Consider the following 20110-nt stretch of genomic DNA (forward strand, 5'->3'; position numbering starts at 1 on the left):
ATAATCAAAAAAATGCTGTGTTTACTATTCAAAGTGTAATTCAAAGGAATTAGGCTTTGTTTACCAGTACAGCTGCAATATATAATGAAACTGGTGTAATACTGTAGCCCATTATGATGGTGGTTTATTTTAAAATCTGGTATTTTCCTGAATTTAGAGGTTAAATTTTAGAAAATAAAACCMGGATCACATCTTGGATGTACAAATATTCTCCCTCTTTTCTATACTTGAAGTTTTATGTATATATATATTTTTTTATTTAGCGCTAGAAACCAAAGAAAAATTCACATGCCAGAAACAATGAAAACACCTTATTAGCATGTATGATTGTTATTTATTGCTTCTCTTAATACAAAAATACCATAAGAAGAGGTTTTTGAAGAGGCACAAAAAGTCATACTTCAACATAAAAGTAAAGACATCTACAAAAAAAAAAATGAAATAGTACAGCATTAATAATCCATCAGTTAGTAATAAAGGTTTCAATATTGTGAAATAATAAACATAAGAAACTATTATGGATGGATTGATAATTCAGAGAATTAAGAACATAATCATAACTAAACTTTATTATAGATAACAGATATAAAAACAGCATTTAGCTCCTATTTCAGACTCTGGACACATTAATAAAAATGCATCTATTATTTACAGAAAAGGGGGAACTATTTAATACAGATTACATTCAGTAAAAGTCAAATACATTTGTGCTCCACTGGCTCAATGAGAAATGTTAAATATCAAATTTTAAATGTAATAATATTACATTCTACTGTGATAATCTTCAATATGGAACATATCAAAGACAATGTCTTCTATTTCACTTTGGAGTGTTCATTGTACTGACATTTCTCGCACTTTGCTCCTCCTGCAACTCAGTAAAATATCATGTTCCAAAAAATAAAATATCATGAAAACAAACTGTTACTGTGCGACAGAGTCTTGCAGCACTACCCCCTTAACATGATGCTGTTGCTTACAGATAATGATAATAATAATGATACACACATTCTTTACATCTGAAAGCAAGAAGCTTTGCATAGGCAGCTTTTAGTACAATGGTTATGACTGCAAAGAAAAGCAACAAATACACAGAGCAATCAATATACACAGTTTTTGTCTTTAGACTGTGGACAAAACCACAGAGATTACTGTGAAAAAAAGAAAGATGTCCATTTTTATTTTATTTCACAAAGAAAATTATAAGACCAGAATAGAGCATGTGAATATCAAGGGCTGAAAAATGCCACAATCCAAATAAATAATATCAGCTAAATGTATACACATATGTATAAATATAGTTAATGAAAGTGTAAATAATTTAAATCAATATTAATTATAAGTAGAAAGCGTATAGAATTTGGTTGTGGTTTTATGTTTAAGTTTTATGTCGCCATAGAAGATGATTTTGCTACAGACAATATGATTGGTCTGCAGCCGAGTTGCTGCCCAGGTTATCCAATCAGATGATTTATTACAGGGAACCTCTGAGCTGGACTCATGATAGCTGAGTAATACGTTAAAATATAGATGCAATGACATGTTTTTGGCAGCGTTGCGTTTTTTCATGGAATATTTGCATTAAATTTTTACAACAGGATGATACTAAAAGCACCAGTAAAATTCTTTTAGATCCAACTTTGTCATTATGTTTTACATAATTTTCTACAAATATCAACATACAGAAGAAAATTTATAATTATTTTTGTTTTTTTGTTTTACAAAGTTTTTTTTTTTTTTTTATTTTAAAACCTAAATAAATAACTAAAAGGTGATTATTAAAACTCGGCATATTTTTTGTTGTAGATATTTTTAGAAAATTATAATCTGTCTTTTTTCAAAAGGTCATAACATTTAAGGCTCTAAATKAGTTTATTTAGCAGGACTAATGGCAAAAAGCTTCTGTCTGGATTAAAGTTGCAGACAATAGAGGATACAAAAACATACTGAATTATTGCATATAATTTTACCACAAATTAAAACCAATATTAATGTATTATTTAATGTAGTTATTACAATCTTATTTAAATGATTGCATACATTAATGTTTAAAAGTTATTTACTAGATTGTGGCACTGTTGGCTCTTGATATGTGCAGAGATACATGCAATATTGCATCATCACCAGTTACTGTAACAATTACTATTGCAAAACAAGCATAAAATATTCATTTACTCTGATGACTCAAATGATATAAGAATCCATAACATCAACCACTCCGTTTGAAAACAGTGCATAACAGGCAGTGTCTCAATAGTTCATTTACAGATTAAGTTTAAGGCTGTGTGCTTTTGTCTTCCAGCACAAAACTGCACTTAAAATGAGATGATGAGCATGAACGCTTTGGAAAAGCAACAGAAAGAAACTTACAAACCTTGTGCAAGTAGGGCTGAAAAATATAACAAGSCGTAAGAGAACATTGATTTGTGCTTTGTTTTTGGTTTTGCAAGAACCTGTTAGACATTTTTGGTGAAACAGCTGCATGCTACAAACCAGATCTTTGCTATTATAAGGCAAGAGGTGTGAGTTTATTGCCGGAACAGAGCGGATAAAGCTTTTTTTAAAGACGTGTTTAAGAAATTATTCCCTTTATACCACTCATTTCTCTTTTTTAGATGGTTTCTGAGGTTATACTTGTGAAGATTTTCATCAAAATAAGGTGCATGTCCCTGTGTTTTCTCAGTAATCCCTCGTGGTGCTGGTGGCAGATGTTACTGGTAAAATGAGCTCCTCTGTTTACAAAGTGTTTATTGCAGCAAACCATCCAAAGCAAACACAGCAACCAGGAGCTGACGTTCCGGTCTCTATGTTTAAAAAAAAAAAAACAATGGCCAGAAAATGAGATTTCAGGGAGATGAGCGCCACCTTGCTGGAGAGTAGATGATTGCATTGATGCGTGTCTGTCTGTGGGTAGCACAGGAAGAGGAATAGGCCTTCGCTTCCTGCTTCGCTCTGTTGTCTATGTCTGACCTCTGGCCTGAACCCCCGTCAGATCCTTTCTGATGATTTCATTCACTGCAAAGCAGATAAAGACAGGAMAATGTTATCTTAGGTAATCGACTTCAAAACACGTCCCCTCGGACAACATCACATGATTTCATTCTTGAAATATGCTGCCAGACAAGTAATCCAGTCTGACGGTTCGGTTCAGACGAAACAAAAACTGCGTTTACGTTGAGGAACCTCTGGAGGCAACCGGCTGTTGCTCAGCCGATTACAAATGCATCAACACAAGAGGAAGGGGGTTGAAATGGAAAGTTTTATAGTGTCGCAGTTCTAAAAATAGGAGCACAACATGTGTGTGTGTGTGTGGGTGTGTTTGTGTGTGGGGGCGGGTTGATCTTGTATAGGGTACATGCCAACAAACAACTACATGTTTTTCTTGTTTAACGGGGATTTTTTTTTTTGTGATGTATTCTTGTTGGTAAAATTAACCCACGACTTCCACAGAAGAAAGAACAGGAAAGGGGAACAACCTGCAACACGCCGCTCTTCCTTCCTCAGACAGTTTGCCTGCTCAGGTAGTTCTGGACTGAGCAACAAAGAATGCCAACAATGTGTCACATGTCGCCCCGTCAATCTCTGACGTTTCAGAGCCGTCTGTGTTTTCAGAAATGTGAGACTSGTGCCAATGCTCCCAGTTTACTTCGGAAAACTCATTAGGTCAGATGAGTAATACAAGTATTTCAAAACGGGCCAAAAAGGCTTTTTGGCAGGAACTGGAGCCTTTATAAACGCATATCCTGGTTTTGTAACCATAGAGATGAGCAACATTTGCACACCGGCAGCTGAATTGTTAAAATGCAATTCCCATACTGAAACATGATATATGTAACATTTGAAAATAGGAAAAGATTACATATACTTAATAAATCTTCATCCTCATGTGTTCAAAGATACACTAATTTATAAATTCACAACTTTACAGCTTACCAATATTGCAAAATAAGACAAATAATTGCCATCTCCTGTAGGTGTTAAACATATAAACATACAACATTTTCAGTATAAATAGTTTGTCTAAGCTATCTATATTTTCCTGTACCCAGATTTTGGATTTTGTCATAAATCCACTTAGGATTTATGACATAAATATGTCTACGTCACTTAGGGAAACATGGAATTTATTAATTTTACATATTACATGAAGGTTTAATATGTAAACATCAATAAAATCTGCCGTTTTTCTCTTGATTAGCTCTGGTTGATAGTTCAAAAAAAATGTAATTAGATTTTTTTCCCTTCCATTTCACCAGCCTGCAGCTTTTTGACTGGAATTCAAATTCAATAAGGATTAAGAAAGTGATGCAAAAAAGGCATAAAGTGGTTTTTAAATCAATATTTGTTATTATTCTGGTGCAAAATACAAACTAGCAAAAGTTCTTATCAAATAATCACTCCACTGAAATAGCTAAAATAACTGAAAACAATAACTGAAACATCTCAACAAAGATTCACTGCTGGTTTTACTTTGTTCATTAAAGGACCAGATTATTTTGATCAACAAATGCCTCTCAAGATGCTCATAAGGACATTCTTGGGTTTGGTTTAATACGGCCCCCAAACATAAATTAAAATTAAAATCCAGTTTCACAAACTTTAGCAAACAACTGAAAAAAGTCCATCTAACCAGTTACGACTGTCTGCTGCAAATGTTTCTACAAAGGGAACAAACAGAAAACTGGAAGGMCAAGATTTAAATKTTATGCTCAAAAGCAAAGCCAGAAATGCCAACACCGACATTATTCTTACAGCTTCCACTTCTTTTACAGGTTGTATAGTCAAAGCCTCGTATGCAATAGAGAAACATAGATTTTTCCCCATCTGATGTGAATTTTGGTTAAGTTAGAGATGAGTCATTTTGTTAAAATTCAAAGCGATAAGGAAGCAACAGTGAGTCATTTCACTCACTGCTTTCATGTTTTTTTTTCTCAAGGCAGAGGAATTCAACGAGCTTGTGTACGCTTTATTTAAAGCCCTGATTTCCATATCGAAGAGGCAAAGAGTGCAACTATCAACACTCATGCAAATTAGGTATGATCTGTCACTGTGGCAGGAGAATGCTGTGAAGTTTGCACTTCATGAAACAAGTTTAATACGTCAACTCTGGGAAAGAAAATGATGTTTCCAGTAGCTACACACCCTTACAGAGCCACTTATCCATATTTAAAAGAAAAGAAAATCTAGGGATAATTTCAGCTACAATTAACCCAACCATAACACAGACCATTGAAGAGTAAATGTCCGACGTAGAAAACTGTCAAGAACTTTAAATTTCTAGTATGTTGTCCTTTATGCTACTAATGTTTCTCTTTCCCTAAACTTTGTGCCAGTTGAAGCATTCAACTTTTACAAAATTCAGCTTATTCAGTAGATATGTGCTTTGTTATGTGGTATTTATAATTTACACTTTGAAAAATGGGTTTTATTAAACCTCTTTTCACAATTAAAATACATGATTTCAAATGGTCAAACTTTGTGGACTTTAAGGCTAACCACCTCACCCTACCTTTAGCTAGAAATGCCAAGCTATAAACCAGTCACAACATTTAATAATTCAGTTTTTGAACATCTTAACTTATAAAACCACTATTTAATTGTTCTGACGGTTTTGAGTGTCTTTTCCTGATTTCTCCAGTTATTTTATCTTTTACACTATATTTTGTACGGAAACTATCCAAACTCAGTGTTTTTTTTTTTGAAGAAACATTCACACTGTCCTCATTGGAATGGTAAATTGTTTTTCCCGACATTAACACTTTGAGCAGCACGTACACAAGATTGACTGACAGCGCTAAGACACACCTCCTGGCTCTGATTGGCTGTTTCTGACTGGGAGCATTTCTGCTGTACATTTCTTCAGCTATAGTAGCACAGAAATTGATCTTTTCAGATTATTACTCACATTTTACCATCATGACAGTTTTAACAAATATGTAAAAAAAAAAAAATAAAAAAAAAAAAACATTTCTGTAAAAGTTACATACTGCAACTTCAAAGCACAAGTCTAAGTGGAGTCTGAAGTCTTTTAGACTTGGGATTGAAATACTTTGAACAGTCCAGGATCAGGATTACTGTTAGCTTGACTTTAATAGTATAATATTTAATTTTCCAAACAAATGTTGCTCTGATTGCTTATAGGTATCCAATACAAGCCCAACTCCAAATATGAAGTAAAATATAACAAAAAAAAAATCGTCTTTTAAAAAAAACTAATGAAGGCTCCATTCACCAGGCTAATATTAGTCTTGCTGTCCTTCAGCATCTCCTTGGTTTGCTGATCTTTTGCAGATGGGAAACTGAACACAGAGCTCACTTTATAACACCAGCAGCATCTGAGAATCTCAGAGACTGCMGTGACAGCCAAACTGGGCGCTCTGCTGTCGTCACAACATCAGCATCCCTGTTTATTTTAGAGCAGGGTGGAATTCCCTGTGACACCCAATGCCTTAAAGGAACTTTCATCTCCGCAGCCGGGCCACAGGATTTTTTTCCTGAGTGAGAAGCGGGCCTTCGAGAAGCAACAGGACCGCTGCAGACGGGCAGCACACAGTGGGGCTTTACTGGCCCTAATGAACAGTTGGCACGGAGCAACTATTTGAGGGAAGCCAGGGGGAATGCTGCTCTGTTCAATAGGCGAGTGTCTGGCTGCTGGGTTATGAACCAAATAGCTGCGCTGTTTACAAACCAAGGCTGGGTAGAGAGGGACGCCCTGGACAGAAGCCGACTCAGTTGCTGTCTACTGCCTGGCACAAGCTGGAGTGTGTGTGTGTGTGCGTGTGTGTGTGTATGCGTGCAGGTTTTCAAGCTACATGCTGCGCTATTAGTATGTGTGGCAGATTCATAGGTCAAGTATGACTCGATCAATGTGAGAAAGCTTTATGAGGCAGTGTGAAGGTGGCCGAGCGCTGAAACTAAAGGAGAGAAAAGCAGAGATAAGGGAGATAAAGGACAGTAAAACCACAAATCTGGTGTCGACATCTAAAGGGCAGAGTTTAGACCCAACGCTGCTGCTGTGTGTTTATATTCCTGTAAACAGATATATTTAAACAAGATTGTAGCTTTACATGAATGAAAATGTGAAACACAGAGAACTTTTTACAAATGTACAGTTTTAATTTTCCTCAGATTTCCTTCAGAAACATCTAAAGTTAGAACAACATGTTATTCATTCATAGAGGAGATTGAATGTTTAGTACAGTATTCAGACAGATCAGCTCTGATAAGCTGTGCTTTTCTTCAGCTCTCAGCAGTAGCAACTTAATTTGATTCTTTATTTTTAAAACATTTTCTATCAGAAATAAAACCTCATAAGGTGATCAACTGATATTCAACAACCTTTCTGTCTTGTTGAACACTTGTTGCAAACTGGAACCATATAAATAAACTAGATTGAATAGATCAAAAATAATCTTAGCTATTAAAAGAGTTGCAGTACATTTAATTTCTTAAAGAAGAATGAAAATATTCTGTATCATCACACAAGGCTAAGGTGCTGAAGAAGTGGGAGCATGCATATTCACACAAAAGGTAAAACATGTATAAAAATAAAAGACTGTACAGTAAGGACACATTTACAAGATCAGAAAAATTATACTGTGCAGTTATTGAAAATACATACCCAGATTAGAAGTTTTGAGCAACTGAATAGGTTCATTTAGAGAAAGAAAAATGTGCATGTATACATGTGCACATCATAACAGACTATTTACAAGAAGAGGGACATGCAAATAACAGCAAAGTCATTAAGACTCATGATTATAAAGCTTTATAGCTACTGGGAGGAAGGATCTGTGAAAGAGTCAACTTTGTGCATCTAGGATGCAGCGTCTAACACTGAAGGAGCGCAGTAAAAGTGAAAAATGCAACTAATTTTATTGTTTTAACTGCTATATTCTTACTTCTTTAATTTGAGGTTAAAATTCTGCAACAAGATCAAAACCAAATGGAACAAAACTGGATGAAATGCAACAATTTTGCCATTTTCCTCCACAGAATCAACAGCTAGCCCAGCTGCAAAAAGTCTTTGAAGAAAATAACTTCTCGCAGCAAGAAGTAAAGCTATAAAAACTAATTCACAGGATGCCTGAAAGCATGYGTGCACCAGTCAGTGAGATCGTCACCAATCTAAGTCCGGCTGTGATRTGTAGCTGAGAAAACCGCCCAAATGGGACGGAAGTGAGGTGAGACTAATGTCGGCCCGCCGGACTGTTGCTGTGTGCTTTATCTTTCTGCCCTSATCTCCACTTGCTGGAAYGATTTCACCTGCTCCACTGCCTCCCGGCTTTATTCCACACCCACTAAACCTGTCACTCCCAGCCTTTGTAACCTGTCAATTATCACATTTTTTTTCTTGGCAATGCCACACATCCTTGAATTAATAATGTGAAGGGAAGTCAGGCTTCTAAATGTTTTATTTTGGTGACCGATTGTAACAAATGCTGCTARCCATGTGGTCTGTTCTGAGAAGCAGCCGAAGGGATGGGAACCGGCGCGGGGGCTGCAGGTAAAACACCCTCTGAGTGGGAGACGTGGGGAGAAACTGGGGTTCAGAACGAAAAACCGAACTTTTTAACACTTAAGAATCACAATCAGCCTCATAGAAGATGTGACAGTTTTTCAACCACAGTACTGTGACGATACCAGGATGTGGCATCTCTGCTTTCTTCTTTTTTCTCTTTCTAAAATGACTAAAGGCTGCGACACTTGTCTTGATGAGCAATGTTGACAATTTCACTTTGGTGAMAACGTCTTTGATGGTTCTAGGATCAAACCTTGACACCTTCTGGCCAAACAGAAGGGGGATTTTCCTGATTATTGTTTTTAATATTGGGAAGTCCCTCTAATCTTTCTCATTAAAGCAGCACCRACAGCAGAGAGATAAGGTGCAGCCATCCAGCTGCTACTGTTGTTGCATGAGGTATTATATGCTGTCATGCTACTGYGGGGAAGWTRCGTATTTTCAGTAAATAGATTTCTAATGGGCCTATTGACATGAAATTCACACAAAATGAAACCAAATTAGTCAGCAAGTCAAAATATAARTCACAAAGTGAAACACTTGAACAAAATAACAGAAAAGAGTCATGAAAACAGATTAAATGAGTCTGCATGTAGAAAGTAGATCTAAACCCTATTAGTAGAAATTTATATAAGACAACATTTTTGATGGCCGTGGCTACTGACCTAAGCATAAACGTCTTAATATTTCATTTGGGCAATAATATGGAAATCCAGAGCAACAATAATCAGTCATAATCAGGTGCTTCTCTCCAGGTTTGTAACAGAAAAGTGCAAAGATTAATCAAAAGAGTTGGTCAAGRGCAAAACAAAGTACATCATTTTAGCTCTACATGCTAACTGCGCAAGACTCCACTCCTGAAGAAAAGACATGTTAAAGCTTTTTTAAGACTAGCAGCATAACCCATGATAAACCCATGAAATACTGGGTTTGTAGGTTTGGTTAATCTTTTTTTCCAGAAGAAAAATCCTTACAACCCCCTAAAACCAGCATACGCGACAAGGGTCATGTCCAGGCCGGAGCGTCTGTGTTTTAGCACATGGTTCTGGCAGACTGGAAATGGAGAAATGTCCCGGGATTTGTATTTTTTTTATTTATTTTTTTTAACAAGACGATTATCCCAAACGGAGCCAAGGAAATTCTGAGCTGGGCTCAGAGCAAGAAAATATAGCAGCTGCAACGAACGGCCCAGACAACTGAGTCTGATGAATTTGAATACGACTCAAAATCATTTAAAAAAAGTATTAAACATGTTTCAGAAAGTTTGTTTAATAATAATTTTCCCTGTGTCATACTTAATTACACAGCTTGATCTTTGTATGGGCGTATTGCTGTGATCGGTACCAATGTGACGTTGATGTGTTTAATACTTATTACCCCTGTTGATTATTGCTGCCGTTTTAAGAAGTAGTTTTCCAGAGTTCTCCAGGACAGGTGTCAATGTTTTTTGAATTTAGTCAAACGGAAGGAATTGAGGCTTTGGAAAATTAGATGGAAGGATCAAAGGGGAGACCCAGTTTTACTGTTTCTCCAACTCCTTGTTAATTCACAGGCACACAGTTCTGTTGCTGTTTACTGTGGAGGGAAGCCCTGCAAGCCCCATCCAAAAAACACAAATTCCACTGCTGGCTTTCTTTCTTTCTTTCTTTTTTTTAATGCCGTTTCACTTTTTCCACTGAAGCACACAAATACACACAGCTCCTTCCCTTTTCCTGCAAACCACCCTCCGCCCTCCCTGCTATCTTACAGGGAACGGCCTGGATTTTGAGAGGGCAGCAGCTGCAAATAAGAATTTCTTGTGCCAGATTGGCAGAATCCTGTGGTCGGAAAAAAAGCGAATTCTCTGGTGGGCTCCCCCACAGGACAGAGGGGCGTAAGGCCAAGGAGAAATCCGGGCCAACTATAACAAACAGGGAGGCTTTCCCCAGTTCTCCCAGGCAGCACGTTCCACTGTTTGACAATGGTTGCCATGGAAGTTGTTTTTCACTTCATAACAGTGTCAACATGTCCAGGCGGTCAGCAGAGTGACACTTTTTTTCTCCCAATGGCTCAGTCTTTGGTTAGAAAAAAAAAAAGAAAAGCTCATTTCCTGACCTGATGTGTGTTGGTGTCAGGTGAACCCGCGCAACCAGCAGAGTGATCAGAGGAGGATGGCAACCAAAAACGAAAAGTGTTATTTAGATTTTGGCTCTTCGCATCCACAAACATCCATATAAGCAGATGTTTGAATTATTTGTGGACAACAAAAAAGTATCATTTTAAGGAGGGACAAAAAATGTTAAATAGTTTCAAAAAGTAAACATCTGGAAAGTGTGACCGACTCAGCTTCCCGATTTAATAGATCATAGAAACAAAAGGTTTTGTATTATACAAAAGTTTATTTACAAAACTGCAAGATTTGTAAAGGATGGGGAGTTTTCAAGTCTTACCAAAAATTTGATTTAGCCCTAGACCTCAATTTGATCCAAASCATTCCATAGTAGCTCTGAATGGCTACTTGAGTTTTTAGCAGTCTTTAACTGGTTTTCTTCCTTGATTTCCTTTTGTATAATTCCATCATTCTTCCTCAACTAATTTGCCACTGGCGTTTCACCTCTAGCATCTTTCCAGAGCACCTCCTTCTGCTCATTTATGACAGAACCTGCATGGCTTGTAGCAAACTGCAGAGAGGAGTTCTTTAAACTTCTAGTTTCTGACTACAACAATAACGCCACTTCTGTCAAGTTTTAGCTAATATTTGTGCAGGTCCTCCTATGTAACCATGCAGAACATGCTTCAACAACCCTAAGCATCGTTCCCACAAGACTGTTTTGCAAAACCAGAGTGTCTTCAGTCAGATGCCTATTTACAATCGATGTAACACAGACTGCTACAGGAGATCCTTCCTGTCCACAGCCATCAGCATCTACAACAACACTTTACGGAAAATTAAGTTGCAACATTTAATTTCCCTATAAGACTAATAAAGTATCTTTGATGTTGAATTGAATGTCTAAAGCTTTAGATATTGTTTTATAATCCTACCCTGATCCATCTGCTGTGGTTTCTCATTTTGCCTGAGATTAATATGCGGTAGATGAAAAACCTAAATCCTATTAAGACACTTTCCATCTCAACTGACTGATAAAGTAGATGGTGTCCTGCTTTCCAGAGTTTTGTCACTTTCCTTTCAAAGATAATGAACCTTTAACACCAAAACAAGGAAAGGCTCCACCTTCTGCCTGCTGCTGGATGAGGCCAGACATTAATTCAGCCAGAAGGAAACAGGGTTGACAAGCGTAAGTATAAACATATGACTCAAACCCGCCATTATTTCCACTTTAGATGGATTGTTTTAACAGTTCTTTTTTTTTTTTTTTGGCTTTGTTCAGAGGATACTATGGAGCACAGATTGGAGCGACAGATGGTGCAGATACTGTAAATATCCTTGAATTGTTCTTAAGAGAACTCATATCTCCGCTTCTGGTTCTTATCATCCATTTCTTTCAGTGGCTTTGTCCGCCGGCATCATTTCACTTGAGCTTCTCATTACAACACCCACAGGGAGCAAAAGGTTGGACAGTTAATCTATAACAATGTGCATCATAATCAATATCAATATAATGTTCAATAATTTCACTGAATTCTGATTCAGAGCCGCACAGCATTCTGGGGGATGTAGGCAGATTAAAGCCGCTCGACGTCTCACAGCCAGCTAGGCTAGGTGGGTGGCATCAACTCACTCACTCTTTGGTTACCTAGCAACAACTTGTTGCGCAACTGGTGCAGCAGCAGTTTAAGGTTTTGCCACCACGTCTCATAATGGCTTAAAAATAAACAACAGCATGGAAAACTGGATGAAACAGGAAAGGTCACGCCACCAGATTGGTAGTATTTTAAATATTTAAAACAAAAAACAAATCAATAATTAATGATATCAACAGACATGACACACATCGTTTTTCCAGCAGCATCGTGCAGCCATACAGGAAGCGTAAAGGCAATAACTTACACTCACCATCATCTAGGTAGGCCTGGTCCAAGTTCTCCTCCTTGACCGTCACCCTCCTCTGTGCCTCTTCGGTAACCTCCATCGGCTGTGTCTCGGGCGACACCCGGACCTTTTGGGGCTCCTTCTGCCCAAACGGCTGCTGCTGCTGCTGCTGCTGGATGACGGTGGGACAGGGCTGCTGGTGGGTCACCGCTGCCTGGGCTTGGGGGTGTCCAGGTGAGTGGGATCCAGCCTGCGGAGGGTAGTCATCGCAGAAAAGGATCTGCTGGTTATCAGGCTGAGGTGGAGGGAGTGTCTCCGCATCTCCAGCCCTGAGCAGGTGGTGGTTGGTAGGGGAGAACTGGATGATAGACTGGTGCTGGCCTGAACTGATGGGACCTACAGACTGAGCTGGTGAGCCTGTGTGGACCAGCACCGACCGGTGGGGGTCAGGCATGACCCCGCCGGAGTGCCACGTGCCTGGGCTGCTACTGAGGCTCTTCCCACCTCGAGAGTAGACAATAGCCGGGCTTTGCTGCTGGAAACGCGAGTCTTGGTTTGGAAGGTTGGGGCTGAAACGCTGACAGGAAGCCATGCTGGACATTAGGCCATTGTCTGGGTGAAGGATGCCGCGAGGGTTGTGGTAGTAGGACTGAGGCGATAAGCCCAAGATCTGAGGAATACCAAAGCCCATATTTTGTGCTTCATATTCATCTAGAGGTTCTGTCTTTATGGCAGGAGCTGAAAGATAAAGAAAAAACAAATGAGACAATGAAATGTCTCCAAAACAAGAAAAGAACCCGAAGCCCCAGATCCTTACATGTCAGTGGAGTGAAGGTGAAATGCTGAGGTTGACTGCGCTTCCGTTTGCCGTTAATAACATAGAARTTCACTTTGACAGGTTGGCATATGGATGTATCCCGGTAAGATGGCACTTCCACGAACAGCATGCTCTGCAAAATTATTTTTAAATACGGTTAATGTCTTACAAACGTTAGACGAGTCTATTGGCCTCTTTCTTTAGCATAAATCCAGATGGTTCATAAATTGTGAACCATCYCTTTAAATGACAAAGATWTTCAAGCTGAGCTCCGACAGAAAATGTCCTATAGRTGGAAGAATTATTTATTTAACAGATGTATAATACGTACAGGTTGGCTCTTGTCTTTGTCCACTGTTGCTTCCATTTCCCAGAGTTGCTGGCCATCTGGGACAGAAGAGAAAGTAGGAAGAGAGTTTGTGAAGTTTGTTCTCTGTAAAGTAGTTCTACAGTGGTGGGAAAAAACATTTGCCTCTTTTATCACATCTAAATGTTCCAGATCAAGCTAATGTCACACATAAGTCACAGATAACCAAGTAAATAAAATAAAAAAAATCAGTTTGACAAAGATACCAAAACTAACATGGCCACATTTGAAAAAAAAGTGCTTCTCCTTCTTGTTATGTCATTAAATCACTCATTTTTGGGGCCTTTTTCACAAGCCACACGCAGTCCTATTATCAGACTTATAGAATCAAAAAATTACCTAACAGAGCCGTTCTGGCAACATGCCCTGCTAGGGCATGATGAAAACACTTCATGCCACTTAACACTACATTTTTCAGTCTGGGAATGATTACAAAGTTCTTTCCATGACTTGGGGACTCCAGTGGACCACAGTGAATTACCAACAAATAAACAAAATATACAACAGTGGTGTTCCTCCCCAGGGTTGGTTGGTTTGGCAAATTAACTAGATGAGGGTATGGTACATCCAGGAGGTCGTAAAATAATCCAAACGACATCTAAACTCAAGTTAGGTGTTTAACATTAAATGTGATGCGACAATAACATCCTTGAGGGAGGTCAGAAGTAAAAACCACGGCTGAATAAAACGAAACACATTTCCTAAAAATAATCTAGATGATCAAAATGACAGTCTGTAGAGTGTTGAGATTAACGTAGAATTTATGTCTTCCATAAAACTATCAGAACGTCATTCCAGGAATCAAAAATGGTGGCGATAGTTTGGGAAGGAAGAGCCCAGCCATCACTTTGTGACCTAAAGCTCAATCTTATACAGCTGGACAAGGATCTAAAGCACACCAACAAATCCACCTCCAAACAACAAAATTGTTTGGAGGTGGTTTTCAGCATCAGAAAAATCATTGACGTTGGAAACCCACTGATGTGGTCAAATTAAAACTATTCTGCAGAGAAAAATTGGCCAAAATTGCTCCACACTGAGACTAATTGCCAGTGTTTTGCAAAGATTTGATGGTAGTTGCTGCTTGCAGGGGTGGGACAACCAGTTTTTACATTTATGGGACAATTACTTTTTCCACAGAGGACCAAGTTGGTTTGGAAAGCTTTTTCTTTTCCCTTAATAAATAAAATCCTCCATTAAAAACTGCATATTGTTTTGGTTATACGTTAGCTTCAAGATGCAGCTTGTGCTTGTAGATAAAATATAGACGAAACCACTTCCTGTCCCACCAACCAGCACACTTAGAAGCAGAATTTGTAGGTCATCTGAAACGCACTCATTCAGCAATATGACTAAAGAAGATGTGTTTGTTTGCTGCCAATGTTAGCTAGCAGAAAAGAAAAACTGCAGGCTTTAATGTAGCAACAGTTGATTTTACACAGGAGATTTAATCTATAAAACAAGTGGTGCATTTGAGTGCAAACACACAGAAGTGTTGCAGGTTTAGGTGGGAAACCCTCAAGCTACAGATTGAAAACACATGGATTAAATGAGTCAGCAAGAGAAGGGGATTCCACACACACTGCCAACTTTTTTTTTCTTGGTCTTATTTTTTTTATGAGAAACCTTCTCTGTTTCTTCTGCAAAATGTGATGACGCTACTGCTCTGTTGGCGTTGGGAATTGTTTGCGTTCTGTTGCAGTTCTTCTCTAAGGGAGACCCCGATCCTTCCCTCCTCCGCGAACAATTACCTCTGATGGGAGGAGGGCTGATGGACCTGGAGAAAGAGGCCGAGTTGCTTTGGTTTGGCTCGGGATGTAGTTATTTCCCAAATAAAGCTCTCTCCGTCCAAAGACAAGAGTCAGGGGAGCTCCAGCCAGATGCGGCTGTCAGTCATTCAGAGGGATTTCACAGCTGGACTTATTCAGAGCTTTGTGTCATAGAGAAAATCTCCAAAACAAAGGTAATCCCTCTCTGCAAGCTTTCTCTTCTGATTTCCTCTCACAGTGTCTGTGGAGTCTTGCAAAACAGCAGAAGGGATTCCCAGACAAGACAAACCCCCCCTCGCCAAAAAAACAGTAACTAGGACATAAGGTTTACTGAAAAGTTACTGGATGTAAAAAAAAAACAAAAAAAACATGCCACAGCAATCTGATAACTAACTAAAATAATCAAAAATTTTATGAAAAATATACGAAGACTTATCATGAGCATATATATGTCATATTAATTTGGGGTTCACTTTTTAAAGGTATGAATATACAATCTGCAAATAACTGCAAGAATGTTTTACAACAAGAAACTGCACGATTGATTAATTCATAAAACACACCGGGCCCAAATTATGCATACGCCCACCTGACATTATGGTTCACTTTCCATTAAGAAGTTGCAACTAAACTGCATGCCTTTTGTAGCCATGCTTTAATAAGCTACTGGTACCACTTTGGCTGGATATCAGAATCCTCTCAAATCATTTCGGTTTGTTGCAAAAACTAAAAATACATTAAGCATAGTCAACATCAATGGTGTTGAGGTTGGGACTTTGGTGAAGTCATTCCAGATGGTTAATATTTGCCTGCACTATGCTTTTCTGAAATCAGGCTTCATTCACTTTAACAAAACTGCCATAGTTTGTACCAACTAGTCAGCTTATAGATAAATCAACTCTGTGCTCTGCACTAACTTTTTACATTTCAGGTCAACTACTTGAAATTACATGAAAAAGCAGATTTTTCTAAGCAGATGAAAGATGAGGAACTGTGTGTGAGTGTCAGACAGATAGTGTGAATTGCATCAACAATGTACAAGTATTTTACCAAATGGCTAATAGAAACCTCATCAAAGGCTAAAAAAATAAAAGGAATGAATGTGTACACGAAAATATGTCGGCCTATTTGTCATTCATYCAACTGATTTCCAGTGGAGTAGCTTCTGATTTAAAGTGTTTCTTGTCATTCTTTCTGGGTGAAATGGTTTCTGTGGAAGCCAAGTTTGCTGACCTGAAGGTTAAAATCAAAACAGTTTGCTGCAGGTCCCACAGGATGTGTGGGACCTGCCCTTTGTCTGATCCTTATCAAACAGCATTAAATGTCTGGATAAATCCTGACCTTAACTCGACTGAAAATGTGTCAATTATGCTTAAAATATGGAATCACATTTCAATAACCTACCAGTGCTGCTTATTCTTAGCTTTTGAGCCAGRACTTTTTCAAAAGCTTGACTATGGGTACAAAGTTTGCAATCAAGGTGCAACTTGCTTGGGTAGGGTTTAGGTTTGAGAGAGTCTGGAACTGAATCAAGATTAATTTAAACCTGCTCATCAAATTCTTATATTTACAACTAAAACCATAGAAAATTATGTCCTTTTAAACAAGAACATGAGAAATATATTGTAAAAAAAAATACCAATATTAATTTGACAATCAAAGCAATGATCAACATATGTAAACTCCTGTTCAGACCTGCAAATTGTTCTATTGTCACCTAAAGGTAAACAGACTGTGCTAAATAGAGACACAGCCCAGAGCAATGCAAGCTGAAACAAGGAAACCTAATTCTAAACAAAGTTCAAAACATATGCTGGTGCTCGTTAGAGTAAAGGGAACAACGACATTACGACTGATCTTCGCTGCTCATAAAAACCAACTGAAATCCTTTTCATCAGAAATGTAGGTGGCGGGTTTTACATGACACAGAATCACGAACCGTGCAACAAAAGGCCCCTTTGAGTGATAAGACATCATGGAAGTCATTGAAGGGTAGTGGGAAGCGAGGCTGCAGCATCATCCTCTTGATCATGCAAATAACTGATGCTATCCTTTACACAACGACGGGTATGAAAAGAAATGCAACAGCGAGGAACTTATTGCACAAACGCAATGACTCGTTAATTATGCTTGCTGGCTGCGGCGTTACTGTGACACAACGTTGTGTAACTAGCACAGAGAAGGGCCGTAAAGATTTTACAGACTCCGCCATGGAGCTGGTTTTTCTCGGACACTCACCGTGGGTCTTCTCCAGAAAGATGACCTTTGAGTCGGAGCTGAAGTTCTGCCCAGTCAGGATCATCTGCTGGCCGCCCAGGACGGAGCAGCTGTCCATGTCCTGCTTCTCCACCATGGGAAGCTCGTGTGCAGAACGCTGAGCTGCAGGGACACACAGAGGGGTGGTGTGGAACTTTTACTGCCTTTCCACTACAGTCACTTTCTCCAGTGGGAGGATTTCCTTTGCTTCCCTGATTTATACGACTGCATATTAGATATCATTCATGTCTGCGGACAGATCAAACATGAGAGCACATCTGAACAAAGCATTTTTATTTTATTAATTTTGACCACACTAATATGCAGTGCATTAAAAACTAATYTAAGCATAAACTATTGATTAAAATACTCTATATAGTGATCTGAGTGACAGTATTTTAACATGTTCAATGCTGGTTTCTATCTACAGATTTACCCAGAAGTGGTGGTGGTTTACAATAAAGAGATTATGCTGAGTCATTCAATAATCAAAGCCATCGCTGTTACTGTTAGTAGCAATTTAAATGAGTCAAATCATAACTTGTGCAGCTTATCAAGAGGAGTCTGCAGTTTAGATGTTGAACTGTTTTATAGGAAGGGGCTAAAGAAAGTCTGACAAGTCTTTTTAAAAAGTCTAAACACGCCACACAAAACACTTGTCTATATTCTTTAACCTAGTCATGGTTACCCAGTGAGGAAAAATAAATCCTTTTAACAAAAAGAACAGTTAATGTCACAAATAGTTTGTACAACTCAGATGAAAATAAAATGAAAATCTTAAATGAAAAAGCCCCACATAAGCTAATAATCTGCAGAAGTATTTTGTAAATCTGATAAATGTAAACTAGCTAGAGCTAGCTTAATTAGGGTTAGCTTAGGTACAGCTAGATAAGCTATAGCTATATATTTAACTAGCTCTAGCTTCTAGTATAGAAACTTTATGTTCTTTATATTTAACCTCTGACAGTCTTGTTCAGTGAGAAAAAAACAAATCCTCTTAAAACTATTTCTACAGTTAATGTAAAAATATTCTGTTCATCTTAAATGACAAAGTTGAAAACAGCCATTCCCCAAGCTAATTCTATGAACTAGTACATTTTCTTTGTGTCACTATCATTTATAGATTATTTGATTAGTCTGATATAAAAAGATTCAGTGGATTTTCCTGATATTATTTAGCAAAAAAATCTAAATCTGAAGAGAAGCTACAAGCGATCTCAATGAACAAAGGTACAAAGAAGAAGGTGGCCTGGAGTTGACAAAAAGTTAATATGCAGCAAAAATAATATGGAACATCACTAAATAAAGCCCAAGGCCGTTGTAAAACATGGTGGTGGCAGCACCGTTTCCCGTTTCTTTAAATTCAAACTGCTTGTGAGGTGAAGCAGGGTTTCATCTTCCAGCACTACACCGAGTCCAGCCATACATTTAAATAAAAAATAGAATAGTTTCAACAGAAGAAAACACTACAAGTTTTCTTTTTTTTTTTCTCTTACGCTACGCTGAGCATTACACAGTTTTTAAATCCACAGTATCCGAAAAGTCCATTCAGACTTTATTACCTGGTTACATAGCGAAACTTCATACTCTTTAAAGGAAGTTGTATTTAGTGACAACCATGTGATCTTTGAATAAATTTGTTCCCCTTACAATGTTACAAAAAACAAAGAAGATGACACGGGCGGGCTTGCTCTGACTCGGTGTGTTTATCTGCCAGACTCAAGCAGCTCCATCACTCCTCATCTGTTTTGCAGAAAACACAGCATTGCAACAATTGTTCCACGAAATGAGACGCAAGCAGTGCAAAGAGATTTTTGAGTCATGACTTTTGTCAGTAACAGAAGCACATCGCAGGCAGTTCATCACACCTGACAAGTTGTTGACCAAAGGTGGATAAGGGGACCTTTTTGTTTGAGTTGATATTACATCCAGCACCTTAATAACTCTGTGTACACATGCATTAATGTACCCAAACACAGACTTCAGAACTGAGTAAATACAAACAGGTACCTGCAGCCACCACCAGCTGGATGGAAGCCCTGGCTGCATAAAGAGAGGTTTTACTCTCAGGATCCTGGGCTATCAGCCCCAATCCAACTTCATCTGAATGCAGGTAATGAGGTTTACTTTTGAGTTTTAGCTATACCTCACTGGGCAGGTTTTAAGAACCAGCAGAAAACCCATTAAAGCATAAATAATACATTTATTGATAACTTACAACACTCGATGGGATGAGAGGCCACTTGCAGACAGACATCCTGACCTCCAGGCTGAAATATGTGCACGCGAAACACAAGTCGGACCCGGGTGTTTTTCCGGCCGACATCCGTCTCGCCTTTCCTCAGCTCGATGTCGGCGTTCCTGAGCTTCAGGATGCCAGCGCAGTCGATTCTGTGGGAGGGAAAAT

General features: G+C 38.4%; 1 protein-coding gene across 3 annotated transcripts in view; it reads right to left on the reverse strand.

Annotated features, from left to right (window-relative positions):
• Positions 1-338: 338 nt before the first annotated feature.
• Positions 339-20110, reverse strand: part of nfatc2a (nuclear factor of activated T cells 2a) — a 30288-nt gene continuing 10516 nt past the window's right edge. For 2 of the 3 annotated variants that reach the window (XM_008414569.2, XM_008414567.2), the window contains exons 5-10: positions 19922-20094; positions 17686-17826; positions 13643-13698; positions 13312-13444; positions 12513-13232; positions 339-3015 (exon numbers count right to left, since the gene is read on the reverse strand). In XM_008414569.2, coding sequence (XP_008412791.1) covers positions 2960-3015; positions 12513-13232; positions 13312-13444; positions 13643-13698; positions 17686-17826; positions 19922-20094 — 1279 coding nt within the window. In that variant the 3' untranslated portion in view covers positions 339-2959. The remainder of the gene's footprint in view (positions 3016-12512; positions 13233-13311; positions 13445-13642; positions 13699-17685; positions 17827-19921; positions 20095-20110) is intronic. The other variant, XM_008414568.2, reaches the window with a different exon arrangement.

Source organism: Poecilia reticulata, linkage group LG7 (genome assembly GCF_000633615.1).
Source record: "Poecilia reticulata strain Guanapo linkage group LG7, Guppy_female_1.0+MT, whole genome shotgun sequence".
NCBI lineage: Eukaryota > Metazoa > Chordata > Actinopteri > Cyprinodontiformes > Poeciliidae > Poecilia > Poecilia reticulata.